Source organism: Lutra lutra, chromosome 1, assembly GCF_902655055.1.
Source record: "Lutra lutra chromosome 1, mLutLut1.2, whole genome shotgun sequence".
In the NCBI taxonomy this organism is placed as follows: Eukaryota; Metazoa; Chordata; class Mammalia; order Carnivora; family Mustelidae; genus Lutra; species Lutra lutra.
In genome coordinates this window covers 151,837,028-151,857,453 of record NC_062278.1, presented here as the reverse complement: position 1 = coordinate 151,857,453, position 20,426 = coordinate 151,837,028, and the positions used below count along the sequence as shown (strand labels likewise).

General features: G+C 38.8%; 1 protein-coding gene across 2 annotated transcripts in view; it reads right to left on the bottom strand.

The window, feature by feature from the left end:
- ULK4 (unc-51 like kinase 4) overlaps positions 1 to 20,426 on the bottom strand; it is a 677,717-nt gene that overhangs the window by 638,073 nt on the left and 19,218 nt on the right. For both annotated transcript variants that reach the window (XM_047739616.1, XM_047739608.1), the window contains exons 8-13: positions 19,837 to 19,912; positions 16,698 to 16,790; positions 14,577 to 14,692; positions 14,368 to 14,437; positions 12,872 to 12,968; positions 7,870 to 7,974 (exon numbers count right to left, since the gene is read on the bottom strand). In XM_047739616.1, the coding sequence (XP_047595572.1) occupies positions 7,870 to 7,974; positions 12,872 to 12,968; positions 14,368 to 14,437; positions 14,577 to 14,692; positions 16,698 to 16,790; positions 19,837 to 19,912 (557 nt within the window). The remainder of the gene's footprint in view (positions 1 to 7,869; positions 7,975 to 12,871; positions 12,969 to 14,367; positions 14,438 to 14,576; positions 14,693 to 16,697; positions 16,791 to 19,836; positions 19,913 to 20,426) is intronic.

The window sequence follows — 20,426 nt, the reverse complement described above, 5'->3', positions numbered from 1 at the left end:
ATCATTTCTAAGTCTAAATCCTCCAAAACCTCTCTATAGAGAGAGAATTTTAAAAAGCTTTGCTGGTAGTACTCTTGCCAAAAATGCAGAACCTCATTCACAGTAATCATAAGAAACAGACAAACCCAGCTTGAGCAACATTCTACAAAATACCTGACCAGTACGCTTCAATGTCAAAGTCATGAAAACGAAGAAATGACTGAGAAATTACCACAAGACCATGAAAGACAAGGACAGGAAGTAGGAGGAAAAGAAGGCCTAAAAGCAACCTGTTAACAAGAAACCCTAGAACAGAAAAAGGACATCAGTAGTACAAACCAGTAAAATTCAAATGAATTCAGGAATTTAGTTATTAGCATTGTACCAATGTTAATTCCCTGGCTTTGCTAACCATTCCATGGTGCTATAAGATGCTAACATTAGGAGAAGCTGGGTAAAAACTATACAGTAACTCCACTATTTTTGGACCATTTCTGTATGTTTAAAATTAGAAGTTAAAAAAATTTCTACTAAGGCTTCCCCAAAACAATTAAGTATGGTCATAAAAGAAATAAGCAGAAAAAATATGGTCAAAAGATAATTACAAACTGTTCTTAGAAGGTCTACTGGGAAAATGACCTATTACACATTAAATTTGGCATAATATACAATTATTCTGCCAGACATCTGAACTCATGAAAAGAATTAGGTCCATTATGAAAAACTGCTGGCTAATCTATATTAAATCTTGTCTACCTAGTAAATACACAACCAAAAACCCATTTTTTCTAAATTAATGTTCCCCAATGAGAGGAGAGAAAATGGCCATAAACTGAAATAGAAAGACTTTAAGAAAAAAAAAAAAAAAGAAAAGAAAGAAAGAAAATTAAATTACAGAATAGGTAGTACAGAGGGACTGAAAAATTAATGTTTTTTTTTTCTTTAGAGTGGGTGTGGTGTCTTTTTTTTTTATTTTTTATAAACATATATTTTTATTCCCAGGGGTACAGGTCTGTGAATCGCCAGGTTTACACACTTCACAGCACTCACCATAGCACATACCCTCCCCAATATCCATAACCCCACCCCCCCTCTCAAAACCCCCCTCCCCCCATCACCCTGTTTATTTTGTGAGATTAAGAGTCACTTATAGTTTGTCTCCCTCTCAATCCCATCTTGTTTCATTTATTCTTCTCCTACCACATACCCCCCATGTTGCATCTCCTCTCCCTCATATCAGGGAGATCATATGATAGTTGTCTTTCTCCGATTGACTTATTTCGCTAAGCATGATACCCTCTAGTTCCATCCACGTCGTCGCAAATGGCAAGATTTCATTTCTTTTGATGGCTGCATAGTATTCCATTGTGTATATATACACCACATCTTCTTTATCCATTCGTCTGTTGATGGACATCTAGGTTCTTTCCATAGTTTGGCTATTGTAGACATTGCTGCTATAAACATTCGGGTGCACGTGCCCCTTCGGATCACTACGTTTGTAGCTTTAGGGTAAATACCCAGCAGTGCAATTGCTGGGTCATAGGGTAGTTCTATTTTCAACATTTTGAGGAACCTCCATGCTGTTTTCCAGAGTGGTTGCACCAGCTTGCATTCCCACCAACAGCGTAGGAGGGTTCCCCTTTCTCCGCATCCTCGCCAGCATCTGTCATTTCCTGACTTGTTAATTTTAGCCATTCTGACTGGTGTGAGGTGATATCTCATGGTGGTTTTGATTTGTATTTCCCTGATGCCGAGTGATATGGAGCACTTTTTCATGTGTCTGTTGGCCATCTGGATGTCTTCTTTACAGAAATATCTGTTCATGTCCTCTGCCCATTTCTTGATTGGATTATTTGTTCTTTGGGTGTTGAGTTTGCTAAGTTCCTTATAGATTTTGGACACTAGCCCTTTATCTGATATGTCATTTGCAAATATCTTCTCCCATTCTGTCAGTTGTCTTTTGGTTTTGTTCACTGTTTCCTTTGCTGTGCAAAAGCTTTTGATCTTGATAAAATCCCAATAGTTCATTTTTGCCCTTGCTTCCCTTGCCTTTGGTGATATTCCTAGGAAGATGTTGCTGCGGCTAAGGTTGAAGAGGTTGCTGCCTGTGTTCTCCTCAAGGATTTTGATGGATTCCTTTCTCACATTGAGATCCTTCATCCATTTTGAGTCTATTTTCGTGTGTGGTGTAAGGAAATGATCCAATTTCATTTTTCTGCATGTGGCTGTCCAATTCTCCCAACACCATTTATTGAAGAGGCTGTCTTTTTTCCATTGGACATTCTTTCCTGCTTTGTCGAAGATGAGTTGACCATAGAGCTGAGGGTCTATTTCTGGGCTCTCTATTCTGTTCCATTGATCTATGTGTCTGTTTTTGTGCCAGTACCATGCTGTCTTGATGATGGCAGCTTTGTAATAGAGCTTGAAGTCCGGAATTGTGATGCCACCAACTTTGGCTTTCTTTTTCAATATTCCTTTGGCTATTCGAGGTCTTTTCTGGTTCCATATGAATTTTAGGATTATTTGTTCCATTTCTTTGAAAAAAATGGATGGTACTTTGATAGGAATTGCATTAAATGTGTAGATTGCTTTAGGTAGCATAGACATTTTCACAATATTTATTCTTCCAATCCAGGAGCATGGAACATTTTTCCATTTCTTTGTGTCTTCCTCAATTTCTTTCATGAGTACTTTATACTTTTCTGAGTATAGATTCTTAGTCTCTTTGGTTAGGTTTATTCCTAGGTATCTTATAGTTTTGGGTGCAATTGTAAATGGGATGGACTCCTTAATTTCTCTTTCTTCTGTCTTGTTGTTGGTGTAGAGAAATGCAACTGATTTCTGTGCATTGATTTTATATCCCGACACTTTACTGAATTCCTGTACAAGTTCTAGCAGTTTTGGAGTGGAGTCTTTTGGGTTTTCCACATATAGTACCATATCATCTGCAAAGAGTGATAGTTTGACTTCTTCTTTGCCAATTTGGATGCCTTTAATTTCCTTTTGTTGTCTGATTGCTGAGGCTAGGACTTCTAGTACTATGTTGAATAGCAGTGGTGATAACGGACATCCCTGCCGTGTTCCTGACCTTAGCGGAAAAGCTTTCCGTTTTTCTCCATTGAGAATGATATTTGCGGTGGGTTTTTCATAGATGGCTTTGATAATATTGAGGTATGTGCCCTCTATCCCTACACTTTGAAGAGTTTTGATCAGGAAGGGATGCTGTACTTTGTCAAATGCTTTTTCAGCATCTATGGAGAGTATCATATGGTTCTTGTTCTTTCTTTTATTAATGTGTTGTATCACACTGATTGATTTGCGGATGTTGAACCAACCTTGCAGCCCTGGAATAAATACCACTTGGTTGTGGTGAATAATCCTTTTAATGTACTGTTGAATCCTATTGGCTAGTATTTTGGCGAGAATTTTTGCATCTGTGTTCATCAAGGATATTGGTCTATAGTTCTCTTTTTTGATGGGATCCTTGTCTGGTTTTGGGATCAAGGTGATGCTGGCCTCATAAAATGAGTTGGGAAGTTTTCCTTCTATTTCTATCTTTTGGAACAGTTTCAGGAGAATAGGAATTAGTTCTTCTTTAAATGTTTGGTAGAATTCCCCCGGGAAGCCGTCTGGCCCTGGGCTTTTGTTTGTTTGGAGATTTTTGATGACTGTGTCAATCTCCTTACTGGTTATGGGTCTGTTTAGGCTTTCCATTTCTTTATGGTTCAGTTGTGGTAGTTTATATGTCTCTAGGAATGCATCCATTTCTTCCAGATTGTCAAATTTGTTGGTGTAGAGTTGCTCATACTATGTACTTATAATTGTCTGTATTTCTTTGGTGTTCGTTGTGATCTCTCCTCTTCCATTCATGATTTTATTTATTTGGGTCCTTTCTCTTTTCTTTTTGATAAGTCTGGCCAGGGGTTTATCAATCTTATTAATTCTTTCAAAGAACCAGCTCCTAGTTTCGTTGATTTGTTCCATTGTATTTTTGGTTTCTATTTCATTGATTTCTGCTCTAATCTTTATGATTTCTCTTCTCCTGCTGGGTTTAGGGTTTCTTTCTTATTCTTTCTCCAGCTCCTTTAGGTGTAGGGTTAGGTTGTGTACCTGAGACCTTTCTTGTTTCTTGAGAAAGGCTTGTACCGCTATATATTTTCCTCTCAGGACTGCCTTTGTTGTGTCCCACAGATTTTGAACCGTTGTGTTTTCATTATCATTTGTTTCCATAAATTTTTTCAATTCTTCTTTAATTTCCTGGTTGACCCATTCATTCTTTAGAAGGATGCTGTTTAGTCTCCATGTATTTGGGTTCTTTCCAAATTTCCTCTTGTTATTGAGTTCTAGCTTTAGAGCATTGTGGTCTGAAAATATGCAGGGAATGATCCCAATCTTTTGATACCGGTTGAGACTTGATTTAGGACCAAGAATGTGATCTATTCTGGAGAATGTTCCATGTGCACTAGAGAAGAATGTGTATTCTGTTGCTTTCGGATGAAATGTTCTGAATATATCTGTCATGTCCATCTGGTCCAGTGTGTCATTTAAGGCCTTGATTTCCTTGTTGATCTTTTGCTTGGATGATCTGTCCATTTCAGTGAGGGGAGTGTTAAAGTCCCCTACTATTATTGTATTATTGTCGATGTGTTTCTTTGATTTTGTTATTAATTGGTTTATATAGTTGGCTGCTCCCACGTTAGGGGCATAGATATTTAAAATTGTTAAATCTTCTTGTTGAACACATCCTTTGAGTATGATATAGTGTCCTTCCTCATCTCTTATTATAGTCTTTGGCTTAAAATCTAATTGATCTGCTATAAGGATTGCCACTCCTGCTTTCTTCTGATGTCCATTAGCATGGTAAATTCTTTTCCACCCCCTCACTTTAAACCTGGAGGTGTCTTCAGGTTTAAGATGAGTTTCTTGTAGGCAACATATAAATGGGTTTTGTTTTTTGATCCATTCTGATACCCTGTGTCTTTTGATTGGGGCATTTAGCCCATTCACATTCAGGGTAAGTATTGAGAGATATGAATTTAGTGCCATTGTATTGCCTGTAAGGTGACTGTTATTGTATATTGTCTCTGTTTCTTTCTGATCTACTACTTTTAGGGTCTCTCTTTGCTTAGAGGACCCCTTTCAATATTTCCTGGAGAGCTGGTTTGGTATTTCCAAATTCTTTCAGTTGTTTGTTTGTCCTGGAAGCTTTTAATCTCTCTTTCTATTTTCAATGATAGCCTAGCTGGATATAGTATTCTTGGCTGCATGTTTTTCTCATTTAGTACTCTGAATATATCATGCCAGCTCTTTCTGGCCTGCCAGGTCTCTGTGGATAAGTCTGCTGCGAATCTAATATTTTTACCATTGTACGTTACAGATTTCTTTTCCCGGGCTGCTTTCAGGATCTTTTCTTTGTCACTAAGACTTGTCAATTTTACTATTAGGTGACGGGGTGTGGACCTATTCTTATTGATTTTGAGGGGGGGGTTCTCTGAACCTCCTGGATTTTGATGCTTGTTCCCTTTGCCATATTGGGGAAATTCTCTCCAACATACCTTCTGCTCCCCTCTCTGTTTCCTCTTCTTCTGGAATCCCAATTATTCTAATGTTGTTTCGTCTTATGGTGTCACTTATCTCTCGAATTCTCCCCTCGTGGTCCAGTAGCTGTTTGTCCCTCTTTTGCTCAGCTTCTTTATTCTCTGTCATTTGATCTTCTATATCGCTAATTCTTTCTTCTGCCTCATTTATCCTAGCAGTGAGAGCCTCCATTTTTTATTGCACCTCATAATAGCTTTTTTGATTTCAACTTGGTTAGATTTTAGTTCTTTTATTTCTCCAGAAAGGGCTTTTATATCTCCCGAGAGGGTTGCTTTAATATCTTCCATGCCTTTTTCAAGCCTGGCTAGAACCTTGAGAATCGTCATTCTGAACTCTATATCTGACATATTACCAATGTCTGTATTGATTAGGTCCCTAGCCTTTGGTACTGCTTCTTGTTCCTTTTTTTGTTGTGAATTTTTCCGCCTTGTCATTTTGTCCAGATAAAAGTAGATGAAGGAGCAAGTAAAATACTAAAAGTGTGGCAACAACCCCAGGAAAATATGCTTTAGCCAAATCAGAAGAGATCCCAAATCGAAAGGGGATAAAAAAGGGTTCAGAAAGAAAAAAAAAAAAAAAACTATTAAAAAAAGAAAGCCGATAAAAAATATAAAAAGGAAAAAATATATATATACATATATATATTAGATAAACTATTTAAAAAAACATTAAAAAAGAAAACGGTAAAAGTTAAAAAAATTTAGCAGAAGAAGAGAAAAAAAATTTGAAAAAGAAAAAAAAAATTAAATTAACTGCAAGGCTAAAGAATCATGGGGAAAAAGCCATGAGTTCCGTGCTTTGCTTTCTTCTCCTCTGGAATTCTGCTGCTCTCCTTGGTATTGAAACTGCACTCCTTGGTAGGTGAACTTGGTCCTGGCTGGGTTTCTCGTTGATCTTCTGGGGGAGGGGCCTGTTGTAGTGATTCTCAAGCGTCTTTGCCCCAGGCGGAGCTGCACTGCCCTTACCCGGGGCCTGGCTGAGTAATCCGCTCGGGTTTGCTGGGTTTGCTTTCGGGAGCTTTTGTTCCCTGAGCGCTTTCCGTAGAGTTCCGGAGGGCGGGAATGAAGATGGCGGCCTCCTGGTCTCCGGCCCGGAGGAGCCGAGAGCCCGGGGCCCCACTCCTCAGTGCGCCCCCAGAGAACAGCGCCCAATGACTCCCGCCACCCTGGCCTCCGGCCACGCTCCGAGCTGACCAAGCCTGCGACCGGTTCAAGGTAACCCCGAGCTGAGAGTCACTCCTCGGCTCTGTCTCTCTAGCCGGCTTCCCCCGTTCTAATACCTGAAAGCTCTGCGACCCTCAGACACCCCCGATCCTTCTGTGAGCCTGGGGGACTGAGGCCACACTGACCCCCGTGGGCTTCACCCCAGTTAAGCCTCTGGAGCGATGTCCCTCAGCGGAACAGACTTTTAAAAGTCCTGATTTTGTGCTCCGTTGCTCCGCCGCTCGCCAGGAGCCGGCCCCTCCCCCCGCGGTCTATCTTCCCGTCGCTTTGGATTCACTTCTCCGCCAGTCCTACCTTTCAGGTAGTGGTTGATTTTCTGTTTCTAGAATTGCTGTTCTTCTTCTCTTCAATATCCCGTTGGATTTGTAGGTGTTTGCAATCTTTAGATAAGCTATTTAGCTGATCTGCTGCTACTTGAAGTAGTCTCAGCCTGCTACTTCTCCGCCATCTTGACTCCTCACTAATGTTTATTTTCTTAAGGAGAATACTAATCATCCCCCAGTAATACAGTAGTACATTCCAAGTGACATGAAGCAACAAAAATCATGCTGGGTACAAAGCATACCTGTGAAACATGACTCCCCAAGCTCCCAGGGTCTCCCCACCATTTGGCCTGCAGTCCTGAGCACCTGTGAGAGGGTGTGGTCTCTGTGTGCCCTGCCCAACCACCCCAGCTGGAGGGAGCAGTGCTCACTCCCATCTGCTTTCATAACACCTGCACAATTAGAGTGCCTAGAGAAATTCACCCAAGTATGCATGGAGAAACGAAGGGACGGAGAACAAAGGTCTGAGGTCTAGAAGCCCACGGATGGAGGGGAGGGAAGGAGGACAGAGCTGATACAGAAGAGAAAGAAAAAAACTCACCACTCAGTGAAGCAGAAAGGAGAGTGTTACAGACAGGACAGACAGAAATGTAGCCACACGGCACGAGTGACATAAAAGCAGACATAAGGAACAGCCAAGAAAATAAGGCAAAGAATATTTGTGATGAAAATATCACACCAGGATTCCAGCTCTCAGGGAAGGCTAAAGCTCAGCCCTGGTCTCTTAGAGCATCTTTCCACACCTTTGGGTTGTCGATGATCGGGGTGACAACGAGATCAGAGTCCATGTAGATAAGCTCTCTCATTTGGGATTCCAGGTCCTGCTGACTCAGGTGTCCACTTATATTCTGAAATAAGAACAAAAATGAGGCTTTGTTTCTGTGACTCATGAAGAGCTTTTAAAAACCGAGCTCATAAGATGTTGAGTAAGACACCCCTGGAAGGGTCACCTAGATCAGTGAATCACTCACTTCACAAATCAAACACTTTCACAGAATTCTTTGATTCTCACAAAGATCTTCAGTCATCTGTATCATTCCCATTTTTACAGAAGGAAAACACAGAAAGCTCAAAGTAACGGACTCGTTTGTGTTTGCCACAAAGGCTGGTGACGACCAGGAAATGGAGCTTCTCTAGTCTGATGCTCTAAACTATGAGGAGGCAAACTGGTTTTTCAGTCACCAGCATGGTTTTTATCATTCATCCACTGAATGCTCATCACTTTATTCTGCTTTACAGAATATTCAGTACGAACTTAAAATTACAGCATAAAAGAATCTCAGGGTCAAGTACTAACCTGTTACCTAAGTGTTACATATCTACCTTTATAAAAGGTGAAGTAGAACTAACACATAATGAAAAGGAGTAACCAGATATTTGCTAACAATTCTATGAGATGTTTCTTTGTGCTCTATTTAAACAGTAAACAGAACTCTCATTCCTAGTGTTATGCGTTAGGACTTCACATAAGACAAAAAAAAAAAAAAAAAAAAAAGAGAGAGAGAGAATTTATACATTAAGAATTTCCACTGAAACACCAACCAGCAAACTGAACAAGACAAAAACAAATCAGTGAAGTGAAAAATGAGGAAATTATCCAAAACTGAGGCAGGGGCATGAAAAAAGGAATAGAGTAAGTAGCTAACAAAGTTCCTGGAACCAAGACCACCCCTTTGTAACTTAGAAAACAGACATATAAAAAAATACATGAAGAGTAAGTATGGAACAACTTTGGAAAACAAAAATTTTAATGCTTAAAGACATGAACTTTTAAGACAAAGACTTCAAAGAAAGGCCATAATGAATTAGTTATATTAGTATATGATATATTCTTATGAGAATTAGGCAGAACAGTTAGAAATTTATATGTAAAAATTAATTTCCTATATATAAACAAAATGTATGCAGAGCTAACAAATTACAAAAATGAGATACCAAGGAAGGTCGTGTAGCTCAGTCGGTTAAGTGTCCAACTCCTAATTTCAGCTCAGGTCATGATCTCAGGGTCGTTAGATTGAGATCTGCATCAGGCTCTGCATGGAGTGTAAAGCCTGCTCAGATTCTCCCTCTCCCTCTGCCCCTCCCCAACCTCTACTCACACTCTCTATTAAAAAAAAAAAAAATTTTTATTTAACAAAAAAAAAAAAAAAAAAACCCACTCATGATAGCCAAAAATAAAATATAATGCTCAGGAATAAACTAAATGATCAAACACTAAAATCCACCAAGTGAAAAAAATTAAGTTAAAAAATTATGTTCCCTTGTTTGAAAATGAATACATATGTATAGAACCAAAAAGAAATATCCAATTATGTAACCCATGGTTCCTCTGGGTAATTAAATTACAAATAGGGTTGGTTTTTTTTTTTTTTGGTCCTCTTTTACAGTTCCCAAGTTTTCTACAATTATAAAAATTTTGTAATTGAATTTAAAAGTATCACTTAAAAGATAAAAGATACTCTCATATAGTACTTATATAATTACTGCTTGAATATTCTCAATAAAATGATTAAGTAAAACTTCTCTACAATAACCATGTGCCAGAAGATATTCAACATCTATTTCAAAATGCATTTTTTAAACTTTTATACTGATTTTCTATCTCACATATTACTAAACGATTATTAACAGACTGAGATTATAATGCATTTATATTTCATTTCAATGCAGAAGTAAGTTTTGTGCAGTCCAAATGCATTTCACATTAAATATTACAGTACTAACTAGAAGAAAGTATATCTCTCAAGCACTAAATACAATGAGTTAACTTGGAAAAACTAATTCAAAATATCTCTGCATTCAAAAACAACTGAATGAAGGAAACTAAAGATGTAAACAAACAGAAACACAGTCCACATTCATGGAGGAAAACTGTACATTGTTAAAATAGCCATACTCCCCAAATTCAGTGTCACTGCTATCACAATCCCACCTGCCTTCTTCAGAAACATGCAAAGTGAAAACTGATCCTAAAATTCACATGGAAATGCAAGGAACCCAGAATAGCCAAAACAACCTTGAAAAAGAACAAGTTAGAAGAGTCATACCTCCTAACTTCAAAACTTACTAAAAAGCTATAACGATCAAGAATAGCTAGCTAGGGGTCACCTGCATGGCTCAGTCAGTTAGATGGCTGCCTTTGGCTCAGGTCATGATTTTAGGGTCCTGGGATTGAGCTGCACAACTGGCTCCCTGCTCAGCAGGGAGCCTGCTTCTCCCTCTCCCTGCTGCTCCCCCTACTTGTGTGCTCTATAAATAAATAAAATCTTTTTAAAAAAAAAAAAAAAGGAAAGAAGAAAAAGGAGAAGAAGAATAGCTAGCTAGGGGCATCAGGGTGGCCAGCCAGTTAAGCGTTTGACTCTTGATCTCAGGGTCATGAGTTCAAGCCCCTCATTGGGCTCCACACTGGGCACAGAGTCTACTTAAAAAAAAAAAAAATTATATGGGCACCTGTGTGGCTCAGTCGGTTGAATGTTCAACTCTTAACTTCAGCTCATGTCATGATCTTGGGGTCAGGAGATCGAGCCCCACACTGAACTCCATGGTGGGCATGAAGCCTCTTTGGGAAATCCCTCTCTCCTTCTCCATCTTCTACTCCCCCTCATCCCTCCCTCGCCCTTATGCTCTATCTCTTAAAATAAAAAATAAAGTAGCTAACCAGTTACTATACTACCAGCATGAAAAGGATGCATAGATCAACAGACTAGAGAGTCCAGAAATAAACCTTGCTTTTATAGTCAATCGATAGTCAACAAGAATGCCAAGATAATTAATTGGGGAAAGAACAGTCTTTTCAACAAATAGTGCTGAGAAGTGGAAATTCACAAGCAAAACAATGAAGCTGGCATATGTCTCATGCCATATACAAAAATTAACTCAAATGCATTAAAGAGCTAAAGGTAAGAGCTAAGCATAGGCATAAACCTTTGTAACCTTCAAGTAGCCAATGGCTTCTAAATTATGACACCAGAAGCATAGGCAACAACAAACATGCACACAGAGAGAACATTTGAACTACGAAAATTTAAAATATCTGTGCTTCAGAAGACACCACCACCAGATTATACAAAGAATTCCTACAACTCAAATGGGTAAGGATTTGAATTCCTCCAAAGGAAATACATATATATATGTATATACACATATATATGTGTGTATATATATGTGTATATATGCATATACACATATATATATGAATGAAAAGATACTCAACATAATTAGCCATCAGAAATGCCAATCAGGGCACCTGGGTGGCTCAGTGGGTTAAGCCGCTGCCTTCGGCTCGGGTCATGATCTCAGGGTCCTGGGATCGAGTCCCGCATCGGGCTCTCTGCTCAGCGAGAAGCCTGCTTCCCTCTCTCTCTCTGCCTACTTGTGATCTCTCTCTGTCAAATAAATAAATAAAATCTTTAAAAAAAAAAAAAAAGAAATGCCAATCAAAAATAGATACAATTTCACACCCCCCAGTATGACTACCATGAATTATTCACAATACCCCAAAGGCTGAAGCAACCAAAGTGTCCAAAGATGAACAGATAAACAATATGTGGCTTATACACAAGAATATTATTCAGCCTTAAAAAGGAATGAAAGTGACACATGCTACAACATGGATGGACCCTGAAGATATCACACTGAGTGTAATAAGCCAGACACAAAGGGGCAAATATTATATGGTTCCACTTAGATGAGATGACAAGGCAACTTCACAGACACAGAGAGGAGAATCATAGCTGCCAAGACTGTTTAGTGGGTATATAGTCTCAGTTTGGGATACAAAAAAGTTCTGGAGATAGATGGTGGGAATGGTTAAACAAAAATGGGAAGGTACTTAATTCCACAGGATGGTCCACTTAAAAATAGTCAAAAGGTAAATTTTACATAATATCTATTTTACCATAATTAGAAAACAAATGGACAGTACCAAGTTTTGTTAGGGATGGGTAACACTGGCATTCTCATCACTGCTGGGGGCAATGTAAAATGGCAGTTACCACACAATGCTGCGATTACACTCCTACAGGTATGAGGAGAAATTAAACACATGCTCCCTCAAAACCATATGTATGAACGTTCACAGCAGCCCAATTTACAATAACCACAAGGTGGAAAAGACCCAAATGTCCACCAACCAATGAATGGAAATATAAAATGTGGCATCTGCAACAGATTAATTTTTGGCACTAAAAAGAAACAGAGGACTGATACATGCTATAATTTGGATGAATCTTAAAAAACATGAGGTTAGGTGAAAAAAGCCAGTCACAAAAGAACACATATTGTGTTATTTCATTTACATGCGATGTCCAGAATAGACAAATGTCTAACGACAAAGAAGAGTGGTTGCCTACGGTAAGAGGTGAGAGAAATTGAGGGAAAACAGGAGTGATGGCTACTAAGTATGGGGTTTCTTTGTGGCATAATTAGTGTTTTCAAAATGACCGTGATGATGGCTGCATGACTGCATGAATATGCTCAAAGACCTGAACTGTACACTCTACCCAGGTGCATTGCATGGGATGTCAGTCACATCTCAGAAAAGACATTATCAAAGACATAACTCCCTCTTAAGAGTACTTAGCAGAAAAACTAGTGATCATCAAAGAAGATGACTTAATTGTAAATTTCGTCACTTCAATCATAGCTCAGAGATGAACTTGGTAATTATTCTTCTGAGTCTATCTTATATGGAAAAAAAAACAAAAAACAAAAACAAAAACAAAGAAAAAGTTCCCTTGTGTTCACCTTGGTTGAAGGAGAAGTCTTCTGAGGTGAATGCTGAGTCCTGTCCTCACCAGGACTTAATCCCACTGCAGTGCTCGTTCTTGGAGTTGGACGAGAACTAGAAAATACCAACCAGTCAACATTACTCAGTTTTTAGAAACTTTCACGTGTTAACTATTATCTGGAGGAAAAAAAAAAAACACCTCACGAGGGGGGGGGGGGGAAATCAAGATTCTAGGTGATCTCATATATTTAAATTCTAATTTGTGTTTATCTGACACTTATGTCTTTAAAGCAATTTCCTAGCTAATTTATTATCTCTTATTTATACAATCTATGTTATATATCATAGTTTCTATTTTAACTAGAAATCTTAAAACACTGATTTTATTATTTTGTAGATGTCTGCTCGTATCAGGATTGACATAATAAAATACATCAGATATTCTACAAAGGATGGAAAATATTTACAATTTTATTTCAGAATGTTTTAAACGGCAAATGATCTTGGTATCTATTTAAGAAACAAGTTATAATCTGCATCTATTTTTAATGACTCCTCCTACACTTAAAAATGGTTGTCATACTCTGTGGGTCACTCTATTATACCTGGGTCTCTGATTTGCAGTTTTTCCTATTTTAAGAAATTTTTGGGGTGCCTGGGTGGCTCGGTGGGTTAAGCCTCTGCCTTCGGCTCAGGTCATGATCTCAGAGTCCTGGGATCAAGCCCCCCATCAGGCTCTCTGCTCAATGGGGAGCCTGCTTCCTCCTCTTTCTGCCTATCTCTCTGCCTACTTGTGATCTCTGTCAAATAAATAAAATATTTAAAAATAATAATAACAAAAATAAAAAGTAAAATAAAATGCCTAGAATGTATATAGATAAAAGTTAACATATTTTATAGTTAAATAAGGTAAAACAAGTCAGGAAACCTTAGTTTATTGTTATAACCCCTAGGTCATTAAATAAAACTGTGTCTAAGACTAAAACCATAAATACAAAACTTAAGACATATTACTAAAATTTTAAATGTATTTTTCTTAATCACATTAAAATACTATTCTGATATTTAACTATTTGATGATTATTAGGTGAACATTATTTATGCCTCCATATAAAACACTTAAAAAAAAAAAAAAAAAAAAAACCTGTTCTTTCCTGTAGGTCTTTATCCAATAAAGAAGAGATTGCTAAAATTTCAAATTCAACTATTTGAAGGGAAAGTACAAAATGAAGAGGTTTTAACCCTTATGAATAGGAAAAATGGGTGGTGCTGTTAAAAACTTTTAAAAATGCACAGCCAAGTCAACATTCCAATTGTCAGCACTTAACAGTAACTTTGAAAGCAGAGAGTGAAACTGGAATCTGGCGAATGCTTGTCCTGTATCTCTGCACAACACAGCTTGCCACCAGGACAAGAGATGCTTTGGGAAGACCCCACTGTCACCTCCCATGGATTCCTGTCCATGGGAGGAGCTCTGTCATCTTACCTACCTGAGCTCTGTCATCTTACCTACCTGAGAAGAAACATGGACTCATTCGGTTGACCTCCAACAGTACTTTTAGGCCGCAACTCGGCTGGATTTTCTGTGGCAGGAAAGATAAACATTATCCATAAAGGACCAAAAATATTATGAGCAGAGCACGATGCAGACAGAAACTTAAAGAGAATGGTAACAAAAACTAGAAACATCAGTGACACAAACATGCTCTAGTGAGAGCTCACCTAGTCTGAAAGAGTGACTTAATCGCTGACCGCTCTTCTCCCCCTTGGCTTGTCCGCTCGGAGGCTTCAAAAACTCCTTGCGATCTTGTGTCCCAGAAAGCTCCATCACTTTCCTGCTGTTCAACAGGAGAAAGGCAACACGATCAAATTTACTTTTGAGCTTTCTAGCATTTTCTGTGTAGAACAAGAGATGGGAAAAGATCATTAAATTACAGGTAACATCTGGCAAAGCCATGGGGTTGGAAAGTATGGTCACAGAGTGGCTAAAATGAGCACTTCCAATACCAAAGGCATTGTATGGAGTCTATAAACCTTATCTCTGAAAAATAAATACAGCACACAGACTGGAGAAAGAAACCAGAACTCAAAGTACCAATAAACCCACAGTCAGTTTCCCTTTTACCCTTCCAGTATGGCCTGGCCTAGACTCTAAGGCAATGAGTACAGACAAGAGGAGCCCTCAAGAGAATCTTCCTAGTTCTGTTCTACAGAACAGGAAAAGGGAACTCTAAGGGGAAATCCCCTGGTTTGTTTTGGTTTTTTCGATTTTTTTTTCTTTTTCCATTTTATTCTGTTCCAGCCTCCAGGTAATCCTGCAGCAGCTAGCTGGGAAAGTAGCAGCTTCTAGCTGGTGCCTAAAACTGAGGGAGGGGCATCTTCTCTAATCAGATAGCTAGGATCCCAAGAACATGAAACAAATCCCTGTTGCTCTGTTCTTTCTTTCTCCTGTCTTGCTGTCCTCCTGCCACTGGGCCCCAAACACCTGCAGCAAAACATAAAAATTATAACATAGCATGACTAAGTAGGGTTTATTGTGGGATTATAAGGCTGGCTCAATATTTGAAAACCGATGTATGTAAGAGTCCATAATCAGAGTCTCAAGAAGAAAATGCATAGGATCTTCATCAACTGATACAAAAAGGCACTTGACAAAAACTGAATGTTCATTCAAACTAAAAAGAGCAGCTACACAAACCTCCAGCTCAATGTACTTAATGGTGAAAGGCTGAAGGCTTTCATCCCAGAGACAGAAACCAGGCAAAGATGTTCACTTTCATCACTACTGATTCAACATCTTACAGGAAAGAAAAAAAAGGCTCAGCAAGGGCAATAAGGCAAGAAAAGAAATCAAAAGCACAGAGATTAAAAGGGAAGATGACAAACTAAGGGCAGAGGTGTTCTGTAACTTGCTGATGCAGGAGGACCAAGACCACGGCCCCGCTTTCTGGAGTTTCCCAGAGCCTAACACAATGGGGAGAATACGGTTAAGTCTCACTGGATCGGAGAAGCCCAAGTTAGGGAGAGACCTTATTAAAAATTCAGTGTTCTCCATCCAATACACTGAATTTGCCAAGATGAAAATCAAGAATCAGACAACCATTCACCACTGAATAAGTGGAGAGGGAGGAAAGCTAATTAGCAGAACTTTACTTGACCACTTCTCACCTGGTTCTTAATAAAATTACTTGTGTAAGTGTCCTGGGCTAAGAAGATTTTATAATAAAAACGAGGTATTTCAGTCAGGCTCAGGACAGGAGCTAGGTTATGCTGTGGTAACCATACAACCCACAAATCCCAGTGGCTTGAGTCTCCTAACTTTGTCTCACTCATGCACACAGCCATTGAAGGCTGGCAGGGGAGCAACACTAATCACAGTCACTGAAGACTCAGTCTGACAGCAACCCCATTTGGACATTTTCATCCCAGTTACCTCATCAGCAGGAAGAAATGTGTCAGATCTCACACTGGCTCACAAGGTTTCTATGCAGAACACACATCGCTTCTGCTCATGTTTCATTAGCCTAAGCCAGTCCCAGGACCACACCTAACTCAAAAGGGGGAAAGGAAATCCTACTACGCGCCTGCAAGGTGGAACGTGAGTTACATTTGGTGGCCAGAGCTAATGACCATCACACTAAATCACTGACTGGATAATAAACAACTAATGAGAAAATGAACAAAGTTGAGAACACAATGTCATTAAATTCTTTAGCAAAACTTAAAAGATTTTCTCCTAGCAAGCAGAGAAATTCAGGTCATTGACGCTGCATTGATAGAACAGTAATCAGTAAGATCATTTAATAACCATGCCCCCACACAAAGATAAGCTTATATTACTACCTGATGTTGGAATCCTCAATGCTTGATTCCTGATCTTTCCTAGTGAAGGCATCCTTCCAAAATGAATGCTGCAGTAGGCCTGCCCAAGTTAATCTTCATAAAACAAAAATGTTAAAATTCTATTTTAACATCATCTACCATCCACAATTCCCAAGTCATGTCCCAACTACATCTACCAGAATTTATGATTTATATATTTCTCTCTATAAATGTACCTCAGCAATTCTTTGTTTTTAAGGTTTTATTTATTTGAAAGGCAGAGGACAAGAGAGCAAGCATATGGCCAGAGGGGATGAGGGACAGAGTCTTAAGCTGACTCCCTGCTGAGCGTGGAGCCTGACTCGGGGCCCAATTGCACCACCCTGAGATCATGACCTGAGCAAAAACCAAGAGTCAGACATGAACTGACTGAGCCACCCAGGTGCCCCTAGTTTCATTTTAGTAAATAATTAATCTCTTAGTGAAACACAAAAAAATAATTCCTTCTATACCATTTAAGGTTCTGAAAGAGTCTGACAATTAAGTATTAGAAGCTTCAGGGCTCATATTCCACGGAGCCTGATGAAAACATTTTGGTTCTCAAAAACATTCTATGAATGGAATCTAAAATTAGCTTAAAATTTTAAACTAAATATATCCAACATTATCAATCTATAATTCTGTCATCCTTTATTCTATATACCCTACCTGTTTCACACATTTCATTTTGGGAACTTCTTTTAAAACTGCATTCAGAAATAAAGAAGAAAATTAACCTCATAATTTTACACAGTCACACTTCTGTGTAGGAGCCAAAATGTTATCTAGCTAGTTCACCCATATTAGAATGACTTCAGACCGTAACTAAAACCCAGACTCACTTTCAAAGCATTACTTTTTACAACTAATAAAGCATGCTTCTGGTTATAATCATCAGACTAGGAATGGTTAAGCCTAACTGAAATTTCAAAATCAAAGAGAAAATAGGATTATGAAATAAAAACACTTTAGGGAGCCTGGGTGGCTCAGTCAGGTAAGCATCCGACTCTGATTTCAGCTCAGGTCTTGATCTCAGGGTCATGAGTTCAAGCCCTGAGTTGGGCTCCACACTGGGAATGGAGCCTACTTAAAGGAAAATATAATAAAACCTACCTAGGTCAAAATTAAAACGTGATTAACAAAAGGAATCTGCAATTACATACAATATCCCTTTTGTACAAAGGGCTTTTAAAACTCACTAGCAGAAATTTTAAAATGCCAATAAAGTGAAATTTTTCTTTTTTATCTGGCAGCTTAGCAAATATAAGGTCAACAAAGTCTATTGAAGGTTAACACTGCACACATCCCAAAAATGTAGCAAGGGCATCAAACTGTTTCATGTTCTTAGCCTCTGGCCACCAACCCCACCATCAGAAATCTCTCCAAAGCTCCTAACTGCCTAAGTGAACAACAACAATTACACAAAAGGATTTCTACTGTCGCAGCCCATGGAATATTCTAAATCAAGAAACACTTTAAATGTTTACTATGCTTAAGGTTATCACATGTACATTCTGCAGCCATGTAGGAGGACTTAGTGGACAAAGAGAAAGAACTAGGTTACAGAATGGTACCCCATTTATGCAACAAAGTATACAAGGATATAAACATGTGGAATTGTGAATACACCATCCTAAATTAAGTATATTTGTATCCTATCAAAAGGTGTCTGGAAGATCACAGCAAAATAACAGCAATCCTAAAAGCATCCATTTAAGCACAAGGTATGCTTACACAAGAATTAGCAGCTCCTTCTGTAGTTTTTCACTTATACTTAGGGAAGCTAGAGACTGAATTATTTTACATGCTACACTAAACTGACTTCATTTTACACCCTGACGCAGAGACCCCCAAATACTTGCCTAAAACCCCCCAGTTACCTAGTGGCAGAATCTGAAGCAGAAACCAGTTGCTCTTGTCTGCCAACCCAGGGAGACCCCCACCAGACTTCCCACCTCCCTTCCACCCTCCCCCACCCCTTGCCACAGTGAATTCTAACTTTCTACCACTACTGTAACCTGGAAAAGTCACGCTGTGCTTATTATCCTCGCACTTGATACCCTTGTTATGACAGGATCATCAGAAAAACATATCACATTAAAATACCACTTAGGGGGCGCCTGGGTGGCTCAGTGGTTAAGGCCTCTGCCTTCGGCTCAGGTCATGATCCCAGGGTCCTGGGATCGAGCCTCACATCGGGCTCTTCTCAGCAGGGAGCCTGCCTCCTCCTCCTCTCTCTCTCTCTGCCTGCCTCTCTGCCTACTTGTGATCTGTCAAATAAATAAAAATCTTTTAAAAATAAATAAATAAATAAATAATAAAATACCACTTAGTAGTTATAACATTAACTCTCTTGACAGCACCATCCTTCGTTCAATAGTATATGACAGTTTTAACCTGAAATCCACAATGGGAAAAAACGCCCTCTTGGATCTAGGAGTTATAAGAAAATCCGTCAACCTACTATACAACTATTTATTAAAGGAGAAATGGACTTCAAAAACTTCCTCAGGATTAAAAACCCCCTGCAAACAAAGAGCCAAACCAAGAAACAGACTCTTAACTAGAGAAAACAAACTGCTGGCTACCAGAGGGGAGGAAGGCAGGAGGATGGGTGAGTAAGTGACGGGGATAAAGGAGGGGCCTTCGCTGTGATGAGCCCAGGATGATGTATGGAACTGTTGAATCTCTATACGGTACACCTAAAACTAATATTACACTATGTGTTAGGGACTCCTGGGAAGCTCAGTAGGTTAAGTTGCGGACTCTTGATTTCAGCTCAGGTCATGATCTCAGGGTCATGGGTCAAGCTGCATGTAGGACGTCCCACTCTGCAGGGAGTCCGTTTCTCCCTCTCCCTCTGCCCCTCCCTTCACTCATCCTCTCTCACTTTCTCTAAAATAAATGAATCTTTAGTATTACACTGTATGTTAACTGGAATTAAAAACTATAAAACCGCTGCAAACAAAAAAAAAACACTCAAAAAAAAAGAAAAAGAAAGAAATCTGAGTTTATGTTGAGTAATTTGAATAGCTCTCTGTATATAACAGTACCATTTTAGAAGTATGTGAAAGGAGAAAAAGATTCCTCTTCTTCATATTAAAATACTACCCACACATACCTCTTCTGAGGATCCTTTTGAAGTAAACCATCAAGCAAATTAATAAAATCTGAAGAAGCTTTAGGAAGAGAAGGATCTATACACAAATTCCCAAACAGAAAAACAAGTGGTAAGTATATGAATACATACTCTGCAAAAACATTTAGAGTAACAGTACTCTAAGCACGTATCATTTTTAAGAGAACACTGAATCCATTACTAACAATTACAGCCTCCATTTAATGGGGGTGAGGTGTGGGCATAAAAAGAAATGTGTTTTCCTAGAACACAAAAAACATGAATCTCAAAAACTAAGTCTTGACTTCATTTTCTCTTTATTGCATAAAGCCCAGGAAGAACCACAAGCCTGGCATACTCATACCCTTGTCTTTAACTTTTAATTATGCCTCATTTTCTGAGGCATTCTTAATTTGACCAACGTGGCTTCACAATGCATAATAAAAATATTTGCAATCCCTCTTTTCTCCTTCTCCCTATTCTAAAGATTTTTTTTAACAGGAAAATAATAGATAGCACAATATGATGATATTGGCCAATTCCAGTATTCTACAACTATTAGTTCTTTTTAAATTAGATTATACCACAACCAC